Source organism: Watersipora subatra, chromosome 7 (genome assembly GCF_963576615.1).
Source record: "Watersipora subatra chromosome 7, tzWatSuba1.1, whole genome shotgun sequence".
NCBI lineage: Eukaryota > Metazoa > Bryozoa > Gymnolaemata > Cheilostomatida > Watersiporidae > Watersipora > Watersipora subatra.
Genome location: NC_088714.1, coordinates 47,796,687 through 47,815,488, shown reverse-complemented (window position 1 = coordinate 47,815,488; position 18,802 = coordinate 47,796,687). Strand labels below are relative to the sequence as shown.

At 35.4% G+C, this 18,802-nt stretch overlaps 1 protein-coding gene across 2 annotated transcripts in view; it reads left to right on the top strand.

Moving 5' to 3' along the window:
* The window catches only part of LOC137399308 (presenilin-1-like), a 30,478-nt gene extending 12,816 nt beyond the window's left edge, over positions 1 to 17,662 (top strand). Inside the window, exons 4-10 of one of the 2 annotated variants that reach the window (XM_068085362.1) lie at positions 1,132 to 1,199; positions 4,068 to 4,288; positions 6,647 to 6,745; positions 8,784 to 8,909; positions 13,373 to 13,576; positions 15,665 to 15,777; positions 17,300 to 17,662. In XM_068085362.1, the coding sequence (XP_067941463.1) occupies positions 1,132 to 1,199; positions 4,068 to 4,288; positions 6,647 to 6,745; positions 8,784 to 8,909; positions 13,373 to 13,576; positions 15,665 to 15,777; positions 17,300 to 17,455 (987 nt within the window). In that variant the 3' untranslated portion in view covers positions 17,456 to 17,662. The remainder of the gene's footprint in view (positions 1 to 1,131; positions 1,200 to 4,067; positions 4,289 to 6,646; positions 6,746 to 8,783; positions 8,910 to 13,372; positions 13,577 to 15,664; positions 15,778 to 17,299) is intronic. The other variant, XM_068085363.1, reaches the window with a different exon arrangement.
* The last annotated feature ends 1,140 nt before the right edge of the window (positions 17,663 to 18,802 follow it).

The following is an 18,802-nucleotide window of genomic DNA, read 5'->3' as shown; positions in this document are numbered from 1 at the left end:
AGCAATACTGGGAAATTTCAAAATCAAATACAAAATCAAATACCAAATACTGAGAAATTCTCAAAGCCAAATACCAAATCAAATAAATATAGTATTTGGTATTTGAATTTGCAAATAGATCTATTTGAAATAAAATCAATTACCCAACCCTGAATTCAGAAAGCTCAAGTAATACTGTTCTCACTTGGCCACCTATCTGCATTGAGAACCGTCTTGTATGCTGGTATCTCAAATTATGTCTCGTCTTTCAAGACAAAAATTTGCTCAGATTTTTCCTCATATCTCAAATATCGCGCATGTTAAGACTCGTATGTCGAGGTATGACTGCGCAGAAAGGTGTTTTATGGTCTTCCCATTGCAAATGAAATGGCTATAATGCAGCATTTGCATAAACTGTAACCAATCCAGCTAGTCTTGACATTTTAGTAAACTGAAGCTATAATAAATGATGGAACGACTCTAATAGACCCAGTAATTTCACTAGAATAACTCAGACTTAATCAACCTATGGGTGTATTCTGTCAAGCTGAAAAATCTGCAGCCATGCTGTGGTCAGCCATTAAATTATTGACTATAGATTGATTGACTATAGATTGCACAAGAAGTCATGTATGATGTGAATGTAATGTTTATTGTATATCGATTATACGATATGGATCTTTCTTACTATAGCCAACGTCTCAAATAGTTTTGGTACTTCTTATTCAACATTTCATACAATAATATGGCCAAATCTGGTCAAGAAGTGAACTTTGTAAAGACTACAATGCTCTGAGATTAATGCTGCCAGTTTCTTCCATAGGATAGAATGCATACCCCGAGTAAAGATCTCCTATCGTGGCATATAATTTTGCAGATAGCTTTAAAGACTACAGACTAGATGCCTTCGGATAACTATTTTAATAATTTTTTTAAAGGAAATCACTTTTTGCTGATTACACTATAAAGAAAACATGCACCATTATTTTTATTACAACAATTATGGATTGTTATTGATTATTGATTGTTATTAATTGTTTTTAAAAAATTCAAAAGTGGCTTTAGCGTGTTTCACTCGCTGTTGTACTTGATAGCATTTTGCATGTGCTCGTAACTCCATGTGCTCGTAAAATGTAGTAACTCTCCTTTCAGATTCTACATGGCTGGCTCATCGTCTCATCTCTTCTTATGATGTTCTTCTTCTCCTTCATCTACATCCAGTAAGTTTACTTACTTGCCTGTTACATTACCGCTGCCGTTGCAAACCAGTATAACAGCTGTGTGTGTTATAACTCGGGATAACTACGCAAGAGTTTAAACAGCTTGAGAAATTGTCCGCTTTCTGCGCAACTGAGGAGTGTGGTTGTTTATTTTGTATTGTTTAGTCACGGAATAAACAAGATTCTGTTGCGATATTATGAACCCTACATGATGATATTATTCGATGGATTTACACGAATCCAGGGGCAAACAAGTCCATGAATGGTTAAAATCTGCATTATTAGAGTTGTTGGCTTTTTAAAAAAGAGAGAATAACTACTACATAAAATTAAAAATTTGTCACCAGGCGTAATCAGAAAACATAGCGGAGTTCCAAACTCTTTTGTAACCTTCGCCGGGGGTTAGAGTTGCCAATGCGTCACAGTTTTTTAAACAAAATTATTCAAGGTTATCACAATTTTTTCAGAATTCATCATGGCGTTGTCATCTCAAAATATCTCTTGCAGTTTTTCACTGTGAAATGACTACCAAAGACTTGTAATATTAAAGTTGATGACATTGATAATTACTTTATTCGCATATGTGCTCATTCGCAAATAAAATAATCCACAAAAATGCAGAAAAAGACAACTTCTACGAAGTATAACTCCGAGAATAATATTGTCCTGTAGGTTGCGCAAAAAGAAAATATATTATTAAATGAAGTCTGAAACTAGGTGCTTAGTTGTTTGATTAGTTTATAGGCTAGCATTATATAATGTCTATTATTTTTATTGATGAGAAAACACCAGTAAACACCAAGGTGAACCATAATTATACATCATTGCTACAAAGGGGGAACACAGAGGGCAGCATCAACTACCAGAACCTTGTTTGCGCTACTACTTTGAAAACTTTTATCGAGCACGAGCCACTAGCAAATTTTGGGAATTAAAAATAGCTATTTCTATTGTGAATGTTTAAGACAGCAGGTCGATTTGGCTTAGTTACGTTTTTTCTGCAAATTTGGTCATTTGAATGAAATTGGGGTCATTGACGGAACTATCACGGCAACAAAAGAGCAGTGGCATACACCACTTTTTTCTGTTAGGTTACCCATTTAGCAGTGCGAATATATAGATAAAAGCAAGACGGAGGCTCAATCAAAGAATTTGTTTTCTTCCAAAAGTAGTTGTTAACTTGGCCTACTTTTGAGTTGGCTATCTAACAGCAGTAATAATAATTGTATAGAACGGAAGATATCCCAAAGTTAATGTGTAAGAATCAGTGATCAAACTGCCATATACAGTAGACGCTCCTATAACGTAAATTCCAAATAACGTGAAAAATTTATGTAAAGTTTTTACTTCCTAATACGTAAAAAATTCTATATAACGTAGTTTCAAGTCGGGCGAGTTCTCAGATTCTATTTGAATGTTACTCAATTTCGCCGCATTTGCCAAAGAAAAAACGAGGTGCGTTATGTTTATTATATATAAAACTTGTTTATCATTTATACAACGTAATAGATCATCAGATGTGTGACAAAACAGAGAATAGGATAGCTGCGCAATCGTTCATAAATACAAAGGTGATCGATTAGTGCAGGTGGTCCTTTGTTGGTCATTCAATCTGAATGTGACGAGTTGGAGTATCATCGAAAGTTATCTTTTAACCTAACCTTAGCCCCTGAATACAAATAGACGACGAACAGATAGAACTGCTTTTTATAGTAAAAATATTTTGTTGTTTTGCTTTATTGTAGACGTATAAAATATTTGTTATTAGTTTTACTTTGCAGAATAGACTGCTTATTAGAAAAAATAAACAAATCGTTGTGAACAAATGTCGAGAATGTGCAATTTCCATCAACTTGTTGTAAAATTACCACAGTCATTGTCTATAAAACCGGTGAGATTGATCATAAAAAGGAGAGAAGTTGTTGATCAAACTAATATTGCTGCAGTTACAGTACAGCCCACAAATTAAAAAAGTTAAGTCAAGTTTTTCCTTTTTGCATGCCGAAAGGGGTGAGTTTGGAAAAATCTTGTAACGGATTAGGCAATTTACATGTATTTTACTGTTCTTATAACGTAAATTCCCACTAACGTAAAGTTTCTGGACTTTGTTACTTACATTGTAGGAGCGCCTACTGTAAGTGAATACTATATATTTTTTACTCATTTACTGTAAATTCAATTGCAAAACATTGACATACAGTAGTTTTGTTGGACAAGGAAAATGCGCAACCCGTACGCTGAACATTCAAAGAGAACATTATGGCTAGAGGCAAGTGTTTTGTCAGTTTGACCCACTGTATAATAATATGCTGACGCGCGAAAGTTGTCTGCTCTATCTAATTTCAGTTGATATTTAAACAATTATACTGCTCTTTGTTTGTAAATAGGACCAATTTCTAGTAATCTATTTATCAGCCTTTTTCAGTTTGGCCAGCAACAATAAAATAAAGAGTTGTCGGCTCTATCCTTACTATCAGGCTTAAACAATGTAACTTGTAGTTAGGAACAAGTTCTAGTGATATATTTATTATACCTGAACAGCTACCTAAATGATATAACTTGATACGAGTATCTCATTTTTGTGCCACATGTTACAATAATTTTCAATTATTCCCTGCAGTCATTTAGGATTATATATATGTAGGCCACAGACATTTTAAAGTGAATATATACATGTAGGTCACGAACAGTTCAAACTATATAGATAAAAGTCAATTATGTTGATCAGTTATATTGATCTACTGCAAATCAGAACACTCTATTTTATGTACTTAATGCTGCTTAATAGTCTGCTATGTTCGCCTCAGTTTAGTATTTTCTCAAGTTTTGTGCATTATTTAATGTGCTCGTTATTCATTGTTTGACCAGGGCGTCTCTGCAGGCGTACAATGTGCCATTCGATATGATAAGTCTCATGCTCATCATATGGAACTTTGGTTGCATGGGCATGGTGGCCATGCACTGGAAGGCACCACTCAGGGTCCTACAGGCGTACCACATCGTCATTAGCGCTCTCCTCGCCCTCGTCTTTATCAAATACTTGCCCGAGTGGACTCTCTGGACCATTCTTGTCGTGATCGCCTTGTGGGGTTAGTGATTATATTTTAATTATATTATGCAGTATTTGTTAGGTTATAATTAACATTTAATATTATTATAATAGTCTGTTCTTGGAGGGCTTTGGGACCAACCAATAACAGACATAACAGAATAAAATTTGTTTTTACTTTTTAGTCTTTATATTATTATTCAATTGTACATTTTTATGAGTCTTATTTTTCATTTTATAAAGTTTATTTATTGAGTAAATCTTTTGCCCTTAGCCATTAGTCAAAACGCTAGCTTTTATGCCATCAAATCATATCTATTTAGCTATATACTCAAATAATTTAGTACCACTTCCTTATCCTTCACCTGTTAGCTGTGAAATCAGTTGGTCACGCTAGTGACACAAGTGCTTGCCTTTTAGTATTACCATGCTTCTGTTATACCATGCTTCTGTTATACCATGCTTCTGTTATACCATGCTTCTGTTATACCATGCTTCTGTTATACCATGCTTCTGTTATACCATGCTTCTGTTATACCATGCTTCTGTTATACCATGCTTCTGTTATACCATGCTTCTGTTATACCATGCTTCTGTTATACCATGCTTCTGTTATACCATGCTTCTGTTATTAAAATCATTTGCATCTGTAAACTAAACTGACTGAGCTGGCGTCTTCTACTTATTGCCGTCCCGTATCAAGCTATTCTGTTAGTTTGCCATAAAAACCGGTGTATAAGTCGACCTGGTGTAGAAGTCGACCTGGTGTATAAGTCGACCTGGTGTATAAGTCGACCTGGTGTAGAAGTCGACCTGGTGTAGAAGTCGACCTGGTGTAGAAGTCGACCTGGTGTAGAAGTCGACCTGGTGTAGAAGTCGACCTGGTGTATAAGTCGACCTGGTGTATAAGTCGACCTGGTGTATAAGTCGACCTGGTGTATAAGTCGACCTGGTGTACAAGTCGACCTGGTGTATAAGTCGACCTGGTGTATAAGTCGACCTGGTGTATAAGTCGACCTGGTGTAGAAGTCGACCTGGTGTAGAAGTCGACCTGGTGTAGAAGTTGAGGTCTAAAGTTTATTATCTAAATTTTGGTTTGTATGTGTACCTGTCGTATATATCGTACCCTTCTCTGGCTCAAGTCATTTGATAGCTAATAGTTCAGTCCGGCATCAGAGACGGGCTAAGTTTATCTGAGGAGTTGGCTTTCAAAACGTCATCAGCAAAAACGTCCATGTTTTTATGCCTTCAGCAATACATACAGCAATTAACAAAAGAATGAGAGACGACTTTTCTAGTGAAGACCACAAGGCATGAAAAACGGTACTTCACTATTATAATGGCCTGCCTTGCCAATTGAACAAAACTGCCATCATTGATAATAAGTAAATTTTAAACAGAAAAGCCATGCTGTGAAACAGATTTCTGTCAGGAATCGTGATTCATGTACAAGAAAAAAAATAGATGGACGGGTGGATGTGTCAAATGGATTACCAAAGTGTGGGCTTGTTGGCAGATCCTATCAACAGAGCAGTAAATTCCGAAAAAACACATGTTATTTCTGAAGTGAATCCTAGTGATGACAGTCTGAATGGTAAAAAAGGTAACTTTGTGTTTGATCCATCTCATATACGGTAATTTTGATTTGCGATGGTTTTTTGATGTTGGATTTTACCAGAATTTGTGTCATGAAAAAGTGGCCGCCGTATTAGTTGAGGATGGTATTTTTAAGCTTAAAATTTGGTGTCAAATTTTCAGCCTGTATATATGCCAAAATTTACAGTAATGTAAATTGCACTCGTTGTAGGTGTAGTTCTCTTCTCTCGCTGCAGCATACCAGGGCAATGTGAACTGAGAAAGCGATGAATAACTAGTAACTATCATGAGATTGTAAAGGTTAAACACGAGCCTTAGAACATACATGCAATAACTCTTTGTTTCTTTATCAATAACCTAAATCCACAATTCTTTTAGTTTTTTGAATCAAATTTTAAATCAATCCTGTTTTTGTTTTAATCAGTAAAATTACAAATAAATCTGATGACTCCAAAAGAGAATTATTTCAGATAGTTGTGTGTTAACATTAGGCCTACAGCTGATTTGAGCACAGCTTTGCCTGTCTAGTACATAACTTTCTCTTCTTTATTTGCTCTGATAGTTGAAAGGTGATTTAGTTTAGGCTTCCCTCACTGCAGACGGTAGACTTGTCCAGTGCGGTTGCATATACATGTATATTCTGACTTAGGCAATTCAATTTTATTGATTTAAACTTACAGTTTCTGTTGATTTGCTGATTGAGTAAAGAGCAGGAGGAGTGTATAACTCCTGTTGTCCACTCCTCCTGTTGTACACTCCTGTTGTGCACTCCTCTTGTTAACCAGTGTCATTTCTGCTTCAGACCTTGTCGCTGTACTCTGTCCCCACGGACCTCTTCGTATCCTCGTCAACATCGCAAGTGAGAGGAATGAAAATATTTTCCCTTCACTGATATATACGTGTAAGTACTAATGACATGTATATAACATGCGAGCATAAAGTGTAGGTCCATAATATTTAGCGTCTTAAGCTAAACATCAACCTCAAAACAAAAAGTGGAGTTTGGATATAACTTGTATGTATCCTTGATTGAAACACAAGAAGGCAAAAAGTGAGGTTTTTGAAAAAGTTAGAGTTTTGCTACAACTTTGTTGTTACAGTCATACTTCAACTTACGAGCTAAATGCGTTCCGAGACTGAGCTCGTATGTCAATTTACTCGCATGTTGGTGCAATTTGTTTATATATAGAACAATTAAATATATATTTATTGGTTTCCATACTCTGTAAAATGCAAATAAAACACTCAAAACAAGATATTGTAACAGAAAGAACATGTTGGTTATTGTCCTAACTTACCACATGCTTTCAAAAAGCAACAAATAAAAAATAATGCAAGGAAATGTGTTAAATTAAAATGAAAAATTAAATACATACAATAGCAGCTAACGCTAGCATTTGCCAGAGAGAGATATATAAGTTATCCTTCATTACATCAGTTGACTTTGATAAATTTGGATTTTATCAAAGTCTTAAAAGACAAACTTAGAAGCAAATCTAAAAGCAAACTTTCATTTTTAACTTAAAGTAATTAAAATTTCTTCGGCGTTCATAGTTTGAAGTTTCTCGCTAGTTAGCTAATGTTTCCTTTGTTTCGCTTTCACGACTAGCCGGCCGTTTTAAGATGAATCTATCTAAGGACGTTTGCCTTTGTCGCCCTTTCAACATGTCGCGATTAGGACGAACACAGGTGTCGTCACAAAGGTTTAATGCACGACCACTAGCCAACTTGTCCGAATGTCTATTTTTATAGTTTTGATAGATAGCAACGGCCTTTTCAAATAGCGTCGTTTTAGTTACGCTGTCACTGGCCAATTGTTTATCTTATATCCTATGCCTGAGCGGTCTCTCCATCAGCGGTGGTGAAGATCGCCGTATAGAAACTGCGGTTAGTACTTTTGCAAGCTAAATGCCCTGAATATAATCCTTCTGTTTGATAATTGTGGATGTATTTCTGTCGTATTGCTGAGCTAGCTCAATCACGACGCATACACATTTCGCATATTTTTCAATAATTTTCCGTTTAATATCAATTGTTATCATTTGATTTTTCTTTGCATTATTTTTCATTTTACTGGCAAACTTTCGGTCTACGCACAGTACTTTTAATTCACATAATTCTGCACTGAAAAGCGTGCACAAAAACACGGTACAAAAGTATAACCTGTGCAGTTGAAAATACAGATTAATGCTGTTGTCATAAAACACCTCCGGCATACTTGGCAACTGACTCACGTGCTCGTATCTCAAATATGGCTCGTATGTTAGTGCTAAATCTTGCTTAAAAGCTGGCTCGTATCTCAAGTTTCTCGTACGTTGGAGCACTCGTAAGTTGAAGTATTACTGTATTTGTAAACATAAGCAAACTGTCAGAATCAGAGTTATCTATCATGTTCTATCCTGTGAAAATGTTTAGCAATTTCATATCTAACATAAATTGTTTGAAGTCTGAAGGCATTACACCAATACCTCATCATTTTTATTTCTGTTTTTTGCCTCTCCGCTAGGGAACTCAGCAGAGCAAATGCAATATCCTACAAATCAGAGCAAAACGCTTAAAATGTTGAGGTTAGAACAGAAAGCCCGTGAGTCAGATTGGAGGTTTGCATTACCACCACAAACTTTTGTTTAAAAGTAAATGATTCTAAAAACTGCAAAAGATTGGGTAGCTTGTGAGGCAATCAAAGAAGGGAAGGATTATCCCCCAAAAGAAAAAGCTTGGTAGTTGGTGAACATGAATTCAAATGAGGTCAGAATTGTAAAATGACTTGGCGTGATGTGGAAGAAGCATCTGGAGAAGGCGGCAACAGCTGAAGCGAAGAGAAACCGTTATGGTTTGCTGTAAGCGGAGATGTAGGCTTAAGATAGATTGTTGTAGACCTTCCTTAAGTCGTCTGTGTTGATATGCTGCTGGTAACAAGACTCGTTCATATATTCCAGCCACCGTCCTCTATTCCGTTGTTGGAATGGCTGACCGGAGCACAGATGAAGACTCTTCAGAAGGTATTGGTAGTGAGGCAACTCGTGCTCACCCTCTTCCTACTAACGTCGCCCATAACAATGCTGGTGATTTTCTGCTAGCGTTTATTTCATTGTTTAGAGTAGTTGTGTGTGCGGTTTGAGGGTGTTTCTAGCAGGTAAATTATTGGTTAAAAGTCACACAGCGAGTGAACTGAAGCCTTCCAAGTGCACATATCTTAACTGTTTGCGGAAGAGACCACATCCACCCTTCCAAACCAAAAAAATTAGCGTTGTTTCATTTATTTCCTATCAATGTGCTGCATGCGTCATTTGTTACATTTTGAATCATGGTTAAATTGAATCTTGGAGACAAAAATATGAATATTGCAATTGCCGATGTTGTCATTCAATCAAATGAGGATTTGAAATGAGGAAATGGTTGTCTCGGACTGAACTAAATTGTCATTCAGTTGCAAGCTTTTCGGCCTGACTTTGGTTGTCTGTGGCAACGGAAGCTTGAAGCACTACAAAATTCCGTTCAGTTGCTGTATGGCACCTCTTTAGGTAGCCTTTGTGGTGATTGGGAGTCTTTGTTACTTGTAAAAATGCTTGAACTGCATAGGGGAGAGCGGAATGTTTGTAAGTAATAGCTGGAGTTCTGTACTATGTTATTCGTGTTAAATAAGGTGTAGATGGTATTATCTGAGTCCTATTATATAAGTTGTAGATGGTATTATTTGAGTTCTATTATATAAGATATAGATGGTATTATCTGAGTCATGTTATATAAGGTATAGATGATATTATCTGGGTCATGTTATATAAGGTATAGATGATATTATCTGGGTCCTGTTATATAAGGTATAGATGGTATTATCTGAGTCCTGTTATATAAGGTATAGATGATATTATCTGGGTCCTGTTATATAAGGTATAGATGGTATTATCTGAGTCCTGTTATATAAGATATAGATGGTATTATCTGAGTCCTGTTATATGAGGTATAGATGGTATTATCTGAGTCATGTTATATAAGGTATAGATGGTATTATCTGAGTCCTGTTATATAAGGTATAGATGATACTATCTGGGTCCTGTTATATAAGGTATAGATGGTATTATCTGAGTCATGTTATATAAGGTATAGATGGTATTATCTGGGTCATGTTATATAAGGTATAGATGGTATTATCTGGGTCATGTTATATAAGATATAGATGGTATTATCTGAGTCATGTTATATAAGGTATAGATGATACTATCTGGGTCCTATTATATAAGGTATAGATGGTGTTATCTGAGTCCTGTTATATAAGGTATAGATGATATTATCTGAGTCATGTTATATAAGGTATAGATGGTATTATCTGAGTCCTGTTATATAAGGTATAGATGATACTATCTGGGTCCTGTTATATAAGGTATAGATGGTATTATCTGGGTCATGTTATATAAGGTATAGATGGTATTATCTGGGTCATGTTATATAAGATATAGATGGTATTATCTGAGTCATGTTATATAAGGTATAGATGATACTATCTGGGTCCTATTATATAAGGTATAGATGGTGTTATCTGAGTCCTGTTATATAAGGTATAGATGATATTATCTGAGTCCTGTTTTCTAAGGTATAGATGGTATTATCTGAGTCCTGTTATATAAGGTATAGATGGTATTATCTGGGTCCTGTTATATAAGGTATAGATGGTATTATCTGAGTCATCTTATATAAGGTATAGATGGTATTATCTGAGTCCTGTTATATAAGGTATAGATGGTGTTATCTGGGTCCTGTTATATAAGGTATAGATGGTATTATCTGAGTCCTGTTATATAAGGTATAGATGGTATTATCTGAGTCATGTTATATAAGGTATAGATGGTATTATCTGAGTCATGTTATATAAGGTATAGATGATATTGTCTTCCCAAATATTTAATTAGATTTTTAGGAGTGTATTTTTGGTTCCCCTACATTTAATTTTATGTAACTAATTATACCGAAAGACAAATTGAATCTCTTCTATGGCAATGCTGTCAGAGCAATACACAGCAAGGCTCTACAATCGGTAGTCCAATGAGCTTCCTAAACTTGTGTGTAGTTTTGGTAAAGGATTGTGACAAGAATAATGTAGCTAACTCATAGCTAATGTGTGGTGGTTTAGATTCGCTGTGTGGTGGTTTAGATTCGCTGTCTGGTGGTTTAGATTCGCTGTGTGGTGGTTTAGATTCGCTGTGTGGTGGTTTAGATTCGCTGTGTGGTGGTTTAGATTCGCTGTGTGGTGGTTTAGATTCGCTGTGTGGTGGTTTAGATTTGCTGTGTGGTGGTTTAGATTCGCTGTGTGGTGGTTTAGATTTGCTGTGTGGTGGTTTAGATTCGCTGTGTGGTGGTTAAGATTCGCTGTGTGGTGGTTTAGATTCGCTGTGTGGTGGTTTAGATTCGTTGTGTGCTAGATCATCTTATTGGTGTCTGTTCTGTAGCTTGATTATATTCTGGTTATGGTTGATTCTGGTTGGTTATATATATGGTATTGAATTATATTCTTGCTACTGCATGCTGTATGTTTACAATAGTACCCTATATGTTCTTCTTTATAATCACAAATGAAAGGAAAATCGAACAGTTAGCTCGGAATTCTATTGAGACTTCCCTTCACTTGTGTCATTTTTGCTGAACTAATATCATTTTTTATGAAGCTAGCTTTTTGGAAAAAATAATTTTCATAAAAGCATTTGCTGTACTTTTCACAGTATTGTGACGAAGATTTCCTAACCAGCCACATTATTTTATGTGCATTTTCATATTGCTACACTATCACGAATAAATACGAATCACATACAAATATACAATCATGTATATGACTTGAAATAGGCAAATAAAAATATATGTGTTATCATATTTGTATAAATTGTTACTTTCAGCCATTAAGAATGAAATGTTCGGAATTTCTCTGAAATGTTCTGAAGTTCTGAATAATCATTCCAAAATAAAATTTACCGCAATTTGGTTTACATATTTTAAATCAGGATAAAATGAGAATTAGTTTAAGATATGGCTATTGCCCAAATTCACTATGAGCAACAATGCTGTAAATGAGAATATTAGATTTCCTGCAAAGGGATCCAATTGATTTCGCATATCACTGTACAATCACGTAGCTCATGATATTTCCTATATACTATTTCCATCTTGCTTCACATTACATATGATTTGACCATAATTGCTAGTTGGCAGGCTTTGTCACTATTATACTAATGATCTTCTCAGTAATTTATTTTTTTATTTCATATGAAACCTTACGTGTATAGGCTAATTCTTTGGTCTCATTCTCTACATCTATGATAGTCAATGTTAATCTTTCTATGCAGCAGTTAATTTGTTTAGCACGTCAACGTAATCAGAAACAGATTGTTTGGTTCATAATCAGTGAAACATTTGTTTTTCTTTGAAGCATTTTTTTCTTTAAAGATTTTTTTTACTACGAGTGAGTACATTATGTAAATTTTTACTATAATGAGTGTCGTGTTTGACTGTCTGTCCGAAGCCATGCTAAGAGTGCTAGGAAAAAAGTTTGCCTCGCACGAGGATTGAACCTGCGGCGTCAGATTTAAAGACATGCATGCTATCACTACACCACTCAGCCGCCTTGCTACTTCCCGAATGAATGATAGTGCACACTGGTTACTCATTGTGATCTCGCATGGCGCACGGGACTGCTAAGAGTACTAGTTTCAATAAAAGTTCTAAAACAATTTAAAGATTCGTATAAAATTAATATGAAAACATTTAATTAACGTTTGTTTCAATGTCTTGTTTCATAATGATTATTCTTTGTTCAAGCAAGTTTTTGTTTTGTAATCTGTTATTACAGGTTTTACAACCGGCAAATCAAATAATTTGATAGATTATTATGGTCAGTAATAAAAGACAACATAGAGTAATAAAGTTGCTAAAATATAGCTATAGTTCATTAGCGGTTAGACGGGTGATGCCTGGGGCTTCTTTCCTGTTTAATCAAATAGCCTGCACGCGGGTGTTTAAAAGGCTGGTTCTCTGGAACCTGACGAGTTTTGAAACCAAATATTTTTTGTGGAAAGCGGAAGGCATGGAGCATATGCGTGTGAAGTCTGGATAAAATCAACCAAAAAATGTGGACAATCCGGACTAACAGACACGCGTAATGGCACAATGAGTTTTATTAATTCTGTCATTATTACATAAGCTTAACTATGTTATTTATTCAGAGTAAAGTTTATCAGAAATAATTACCAATGTTGTTCTAATATAAGTTCTTATTTTTCATATTGTTAAAAGCGACTCGACAATCACTTGAATCATTGGAAAGGTCAGTAAATTTGACCTTATTAATACTAATTAATAAGCATACCTAGTTGTTGAGCTCAATGATACCACAAACACTTAGTTACTGCTCTTTATAGCACCTATCCAGTCATGTATCTACTCAGATAACTTCAATTTCTTTTCGCACTGTACCCGGATTCTGTGGTTTCGTATGTACCTGTTCATCATCAACTGTTTTATCTGAAGATTTTATGATTGACAGAAAGCTCCTCCGCTCGTCCTCTCAATCAGAGCTCTGCCTGGAGGCACAGTAGTAATGGTTATGGCGGTGAAGGAGATGCTAGCAATCACACTGTTCAGGCTGATGATGTTGAAGTGTCCGAGACCGAAGAGGCGCCAACAGCAACATCACACAACACAAGGGGAAGAGATCAAAGGGCAGAAGCTGACCAAGAACCAGAGGAAAGTGAGTGGTTCTTGCAGCTTGAGACGGTAGAGTGTGTCATAGGGTATACGCTGTTGTTTAACCCAGTACTTACACCTGGTTGACTGACAGATACTTTTGCTTGCTAATGGTGGATCAACATGCTTTTCTCAACTCAAGCGCACTGACAGGCGCTTTTCCTAACTCTAGTAGACTGACAGGTGCTTTTCCTAACTCTAGTAGACTGACAGGTGCTTTTCTTAACTCAAGAAGACTAACAGGTGCTTTTCTTACTTCAAGCAGACCGACAGGCGCTTTTCCAAACTCGAGCAGACTGATAGGCGCTTTTCTTAACTCGAGCAGACTGACAGGTGCTTTTCTTAACTCAAGTAGACTGACAGGTGCTTTTCTTAACTCAAGCAGACCGACAGGCGCTTTCCTTAACTCGAGCAGACCGACAGGTGCTTTTCTTAATTCAAGCAGACTGACAGGTGCTTTTTAGCTGTAGTTAGTCGGAGAGATTGAGAATGCTGAAATCCTCTTGCAGCTTGACTTGGGCTAACTGTGAATTCTCTTGGGCTTTCAATTGTAAATTCATATATGTATATCTCAAAGTTTGTCGTCTGTTCTCTGTCGTTTGGTATGTTCAGCAAATAGCTATTAAAATCTTGGAATTGAAATTCCAGGTCTTGATGAATTTGAACTCATGGAGATTGCGTCCCCAAGTTTTTTAACCACAAGCTCTACCACTGAGCTACGCAAGGCATATTGATCAATGACATTATCATATACCATATAGCAAATGCAAACGCTAAATGACCTATTATTTGAAACCCAATGAATTCTTTTAACTCTATGAAACGTGATACTTGTGTGTGTTTTCGTGAACTTCTATTTTCGGCTTTTCGTAACGTTCAATTTCTATATTACGATGAAGGTCAATACTTTTTACGCGGACAATTGTATTATCTCAAGTAGGAATGGCCTCTACATTCTCTCACTGTTCGGTCAGCCAATGACACTACAATATGTCATTTTTACATTTGTACCAGTATCGAGAGGTACCAGCATCATCGTATTCAGTGTTTTGACGGATAGCTTCTGGTGGAACAGTAACCTTTTTATACACACACTTCTATTCACGAATTGTTATTATTAATTTAATATATTCAGGATTTTTATTTTGTTTTCTCAGTTCGTATTAATTGTATCATTACCGAATCATCTTTTATTGTAATCGTAGCAAAACCGACTTAATTTAGCTATTGCCAACTATTTCACATTTACATCTAAACTTTTTTATAGTTGTTTGGTTTTTAAAATTTATTTAATCTGCAAAAAACATTTTCCTTATGATATGAGATTTGAAAGTTACAGTTGTTTGAAAACCTTTAAAGTTGTTTTTATTTTCTCAACTTATTTCAACTACACAAAACACTTTTTTCATGATATGCAGTTTGAAAATTAGAATGGCAAATGTTGTTATATGTTAGATACAAATCAATTTTTTGTCCAAAAACTTTTTCATTACCCGAACAACGCCGGGTAGCACAGCTAGTATATTTATATATATATTACTTTATTGGCAATACTTTTATTTCCAACATAATTGTTTTCCAAATTATACCATACCATAATCATAAAAAAGGGCAACAGTTGATCAAATCAAATAAATGGTTTGACATATAGTGTTTGAAATACCTTTTTCTGGTAAGATCATAGATATAATAGTTATTTTATATAAGTTAGCATATGTAAAATATCTTCTGATTGATGGCTTCCATAACTGGATACCAGACTTCTCATTGGTGTGACATGGAGAAAACCTAGAGGATAAGTTTGTGCAGTTGTCTTTCCACCGCTTTCCTCTCTATTTTGCAAGTCTAGCTTGGTATAGGTGGGGTGTGTGAAAGACACCCAATGCTGTTTAGCATCAGAAGAACGGTAGCAAAAAAAGTGTGAAGTCATATTTGACGCCAAAGGATCTGTGCTGTTAGCAATCATAATCGTAGTCAATGTCATATAGGTACCATGCGCCGTAAACAAGTACAAGTTTGACCTTTGTGATTAATAATGGCCATGACCATCCTGCACGCTGCTAAGTGTGACGTTATGCTTATGTTGTTGTAGAGGGAGTGAAGCTGGGTCTGGGTGACTTTATATTCTATAGTATTCTAGTAGGTAAGGCATCGTCTAGTGGAGATTGGGCTACCACCACCGCTGCCTATATTGCCATCCTCATGGTAAGTTACTAGCGATTCTCATCTCTCACGCTGCTTGTAGTTTCAAGTAATCTATCATGATAGTCTGGAACTGGCTGGCTAACACTATTGAGGACGATTATCAATTCCAATTTGTAAAGCACCGAAACTCTTCGGTAACAAATTAGGAAATTCTTTTATTTAGGTTTTATTCCAAGATAGGAGCCACAGAAGGTTATGGTGCCGCAAGGCTTGAGAGGTTGATGTGACAATCACTAAAATTAACCTTTATTTTACAATGCCTTTTTATCTCCATTAGTGTAGATTTTGCAATAAAATATTCTTTGTGAACGATTCATAGTTGAGGCGAGTTTAATAAAGAAAAGACGATTCTTAAATGCATTTTATTGTATATCCAACTAACTCCAGTTTTCTCAATGACAGTTTGAAAAACTCTACGATTTTCAAACAATTTAACTTTTTTAAGTTAAAGGAAGTTTGACTGATTTTATCTTTATTCGTCTTCCCTTAGCTTAATGGTACTTTCAGCAGATGCCAATTATTATGTAAAACAATTTTTTGATGTCGGCACAACTGCTCATCCTTATCTCTACAGAGACCAGATTTTGCGAAATTCTGATGTTCTGCTGTTTTTGCTGTTGGCCTGAAATGAAAAATTCACAATTTTTGTTTTATTGTACTATTTGTTTTTCAAAAAAAATAAAAAACTGATCAGATGTAAATTTGCTTTATATTCTTCTAAAATGTTGCAATATTAACATACCGTAACTTGCTTTGCATGCCTAACTTGTTCAGCTGTATACAACTTGACTTCAAACTAAAATTTCAAGACTGTTGCTTCACTAATAAGTACTAATCATAAAAAATATTTTTAAAATGGCTTGATCGACAATAAACAGGATGATTTTATGAGTAGATTTATATGCTGATTTGACGATATTGCAAGTGTGTGGGGGCAGTTATTATCACAGCTCCTTTTATGTTTTATCGCAAGCAAATCCAAGTTAGCAATAGTTCTATGAGAGTACAGAGTTTGGCTTAAACTATGTTGAATGAAGCAGCTTGAGAAGTCAAGTCCTAGGAATGAGAACAAGAGTTATTCCCTCCTAACACAATTATCAGCTTTGCTCTTTGGTGTTGATAGATCCGCATTCATTTTCAAGAAAACTAGGCATTTCAGAAGCAAAAGATTGTTTTGTTGAGAAGTTTTCTCACCTTATATGGAGCTATGTTTCTTTATACTTCAAAAGCTGATTTAAGAAGGCTGATAAGGAAAAAAGGAAAAGAAAACAATTTATCAACTTTCTAGCGGAACATGCATAGAAAAAACGACCTAGAAAAATTTACAAAATTAAATATATAAAATAAGCTACCTCTTTATAAAAATCACTGCCTTTGATGTTCCTTTTTGTTGTGTTATTACCTGTATAAGTTGTTTCCAAATGCTAAAATCGCTTACATATCAAATGCCAGCAAGTTGTTGAGCAACATTTGGTATGACCCAGTATAGTGAGATCGGTTGCAACTTTTGTCTATGTTTTAGGGACTGTTCTTCACGCTGGTCTTGCTAGCGACATTCAAAAAGGCACTTCCTGCTCTACCTATCTCTATATGCTTCGGACTCATTTTTAATTTCGGTACACTGTATTTGATCTCACCATTCATCACACAGTTGTCTGCTAACCAAATTTTCATATAAAATTTTTTCATTAGCGAACACCTCACAAATTAGGCAGTTTCAAAACTTGGTTTTCCATTTTTTATTTTGTCTGAATATCTGTTCTCCTAACCCTTATATACTCCTACTTATCGTCAAATTTGTATAATCTTTTTTTACACTTGCATGTCATCAAAGCATATGTGAACAATATACATACATGTATATACTGGAAACATTTAGTAATAATAAAAATAAGACAGTCTCATAAAATTGATAAACTGTTGTTTGTTATTTTTGCGGTTGCTGTGGAAATGTTACACCGCCTGAAGCTATTGCTAGCTGAAGGTAGGCTGGTGTTTCTCCCAGACATATGATTTTCTGAACTGATGGTAGGCCAACAGGTGCTGTTCTTGTCTAAGGACGGACTGACAGGAGCTTGTTTTAGCTGAATGTTGGCTGAAAATCTTTTCACAGTTGAAGGTTGACTGACAGGTGACATACTTTGCTGAGGATAGAGTGGCAGGTGTTTTGCTTAACTGACAGCAGACAACAGGTGCCTTTGTTGACTGCTGATATACCGACAAGTGCTATTCTTGGCTGAAAATTGACTGGCAGATGCCATCTTTAGCTGAGGGTAGACTAATAAAAGATTATCTTTGCTGAAGGTAAACTGACAAATGCTGTCATGAGTTGGGTGCAGAGCTATTGTATCATACATGCAGAGGAGTTGTCATCATTTCTATTGCTCGGAAATTGTTTCTCGCAAATAGCAATGAGCACGAACATTTTACTCTCTGCAGTGTCTGCGCTAAAATAGAATGTTCGAGATCCAGTCTTTGGTTTTACAGAAAAGGAATGAGGATGATCATCAACATTCTCGACATCAGCGATTGTTGCTCCCACTAAGTCGACAGATTTCCAGTGAGGCTAAAATGGATACCAATTGACATCTAGATTTCAGATGATAGCTTTTTAAGGCTCAAATTGTTTGAATCATGAAAGTATAAAAAGAGGCATAGTTAGAAAAGCAGATAAAAATTACATAGTGACTGTTCATTGCACCTACAATAGAAATGATACTACCTAACTACTTAATTGGTGTATTTTGCATTAAATGTATATATGTATTTTATTTTTATTGGGCAGTCCATAATCATTCTTAAAAAGTTTCATATATGGTGCCACAAAAAATAAACATATAAAACTTGTATTGCAAGTTTAATATGTTTAAGCATATAAAACGTATTACAATTTGGTGTTATGAACATAAAAACAAAAATTTATACAACGAAGACGTGAAACTATCAATTATGTCTTTTTGACAAAAACAAAAGAAATAGCAATACAATTGCTGAGTTCATCTTTTGGTAAGTACAAAATAAAAAC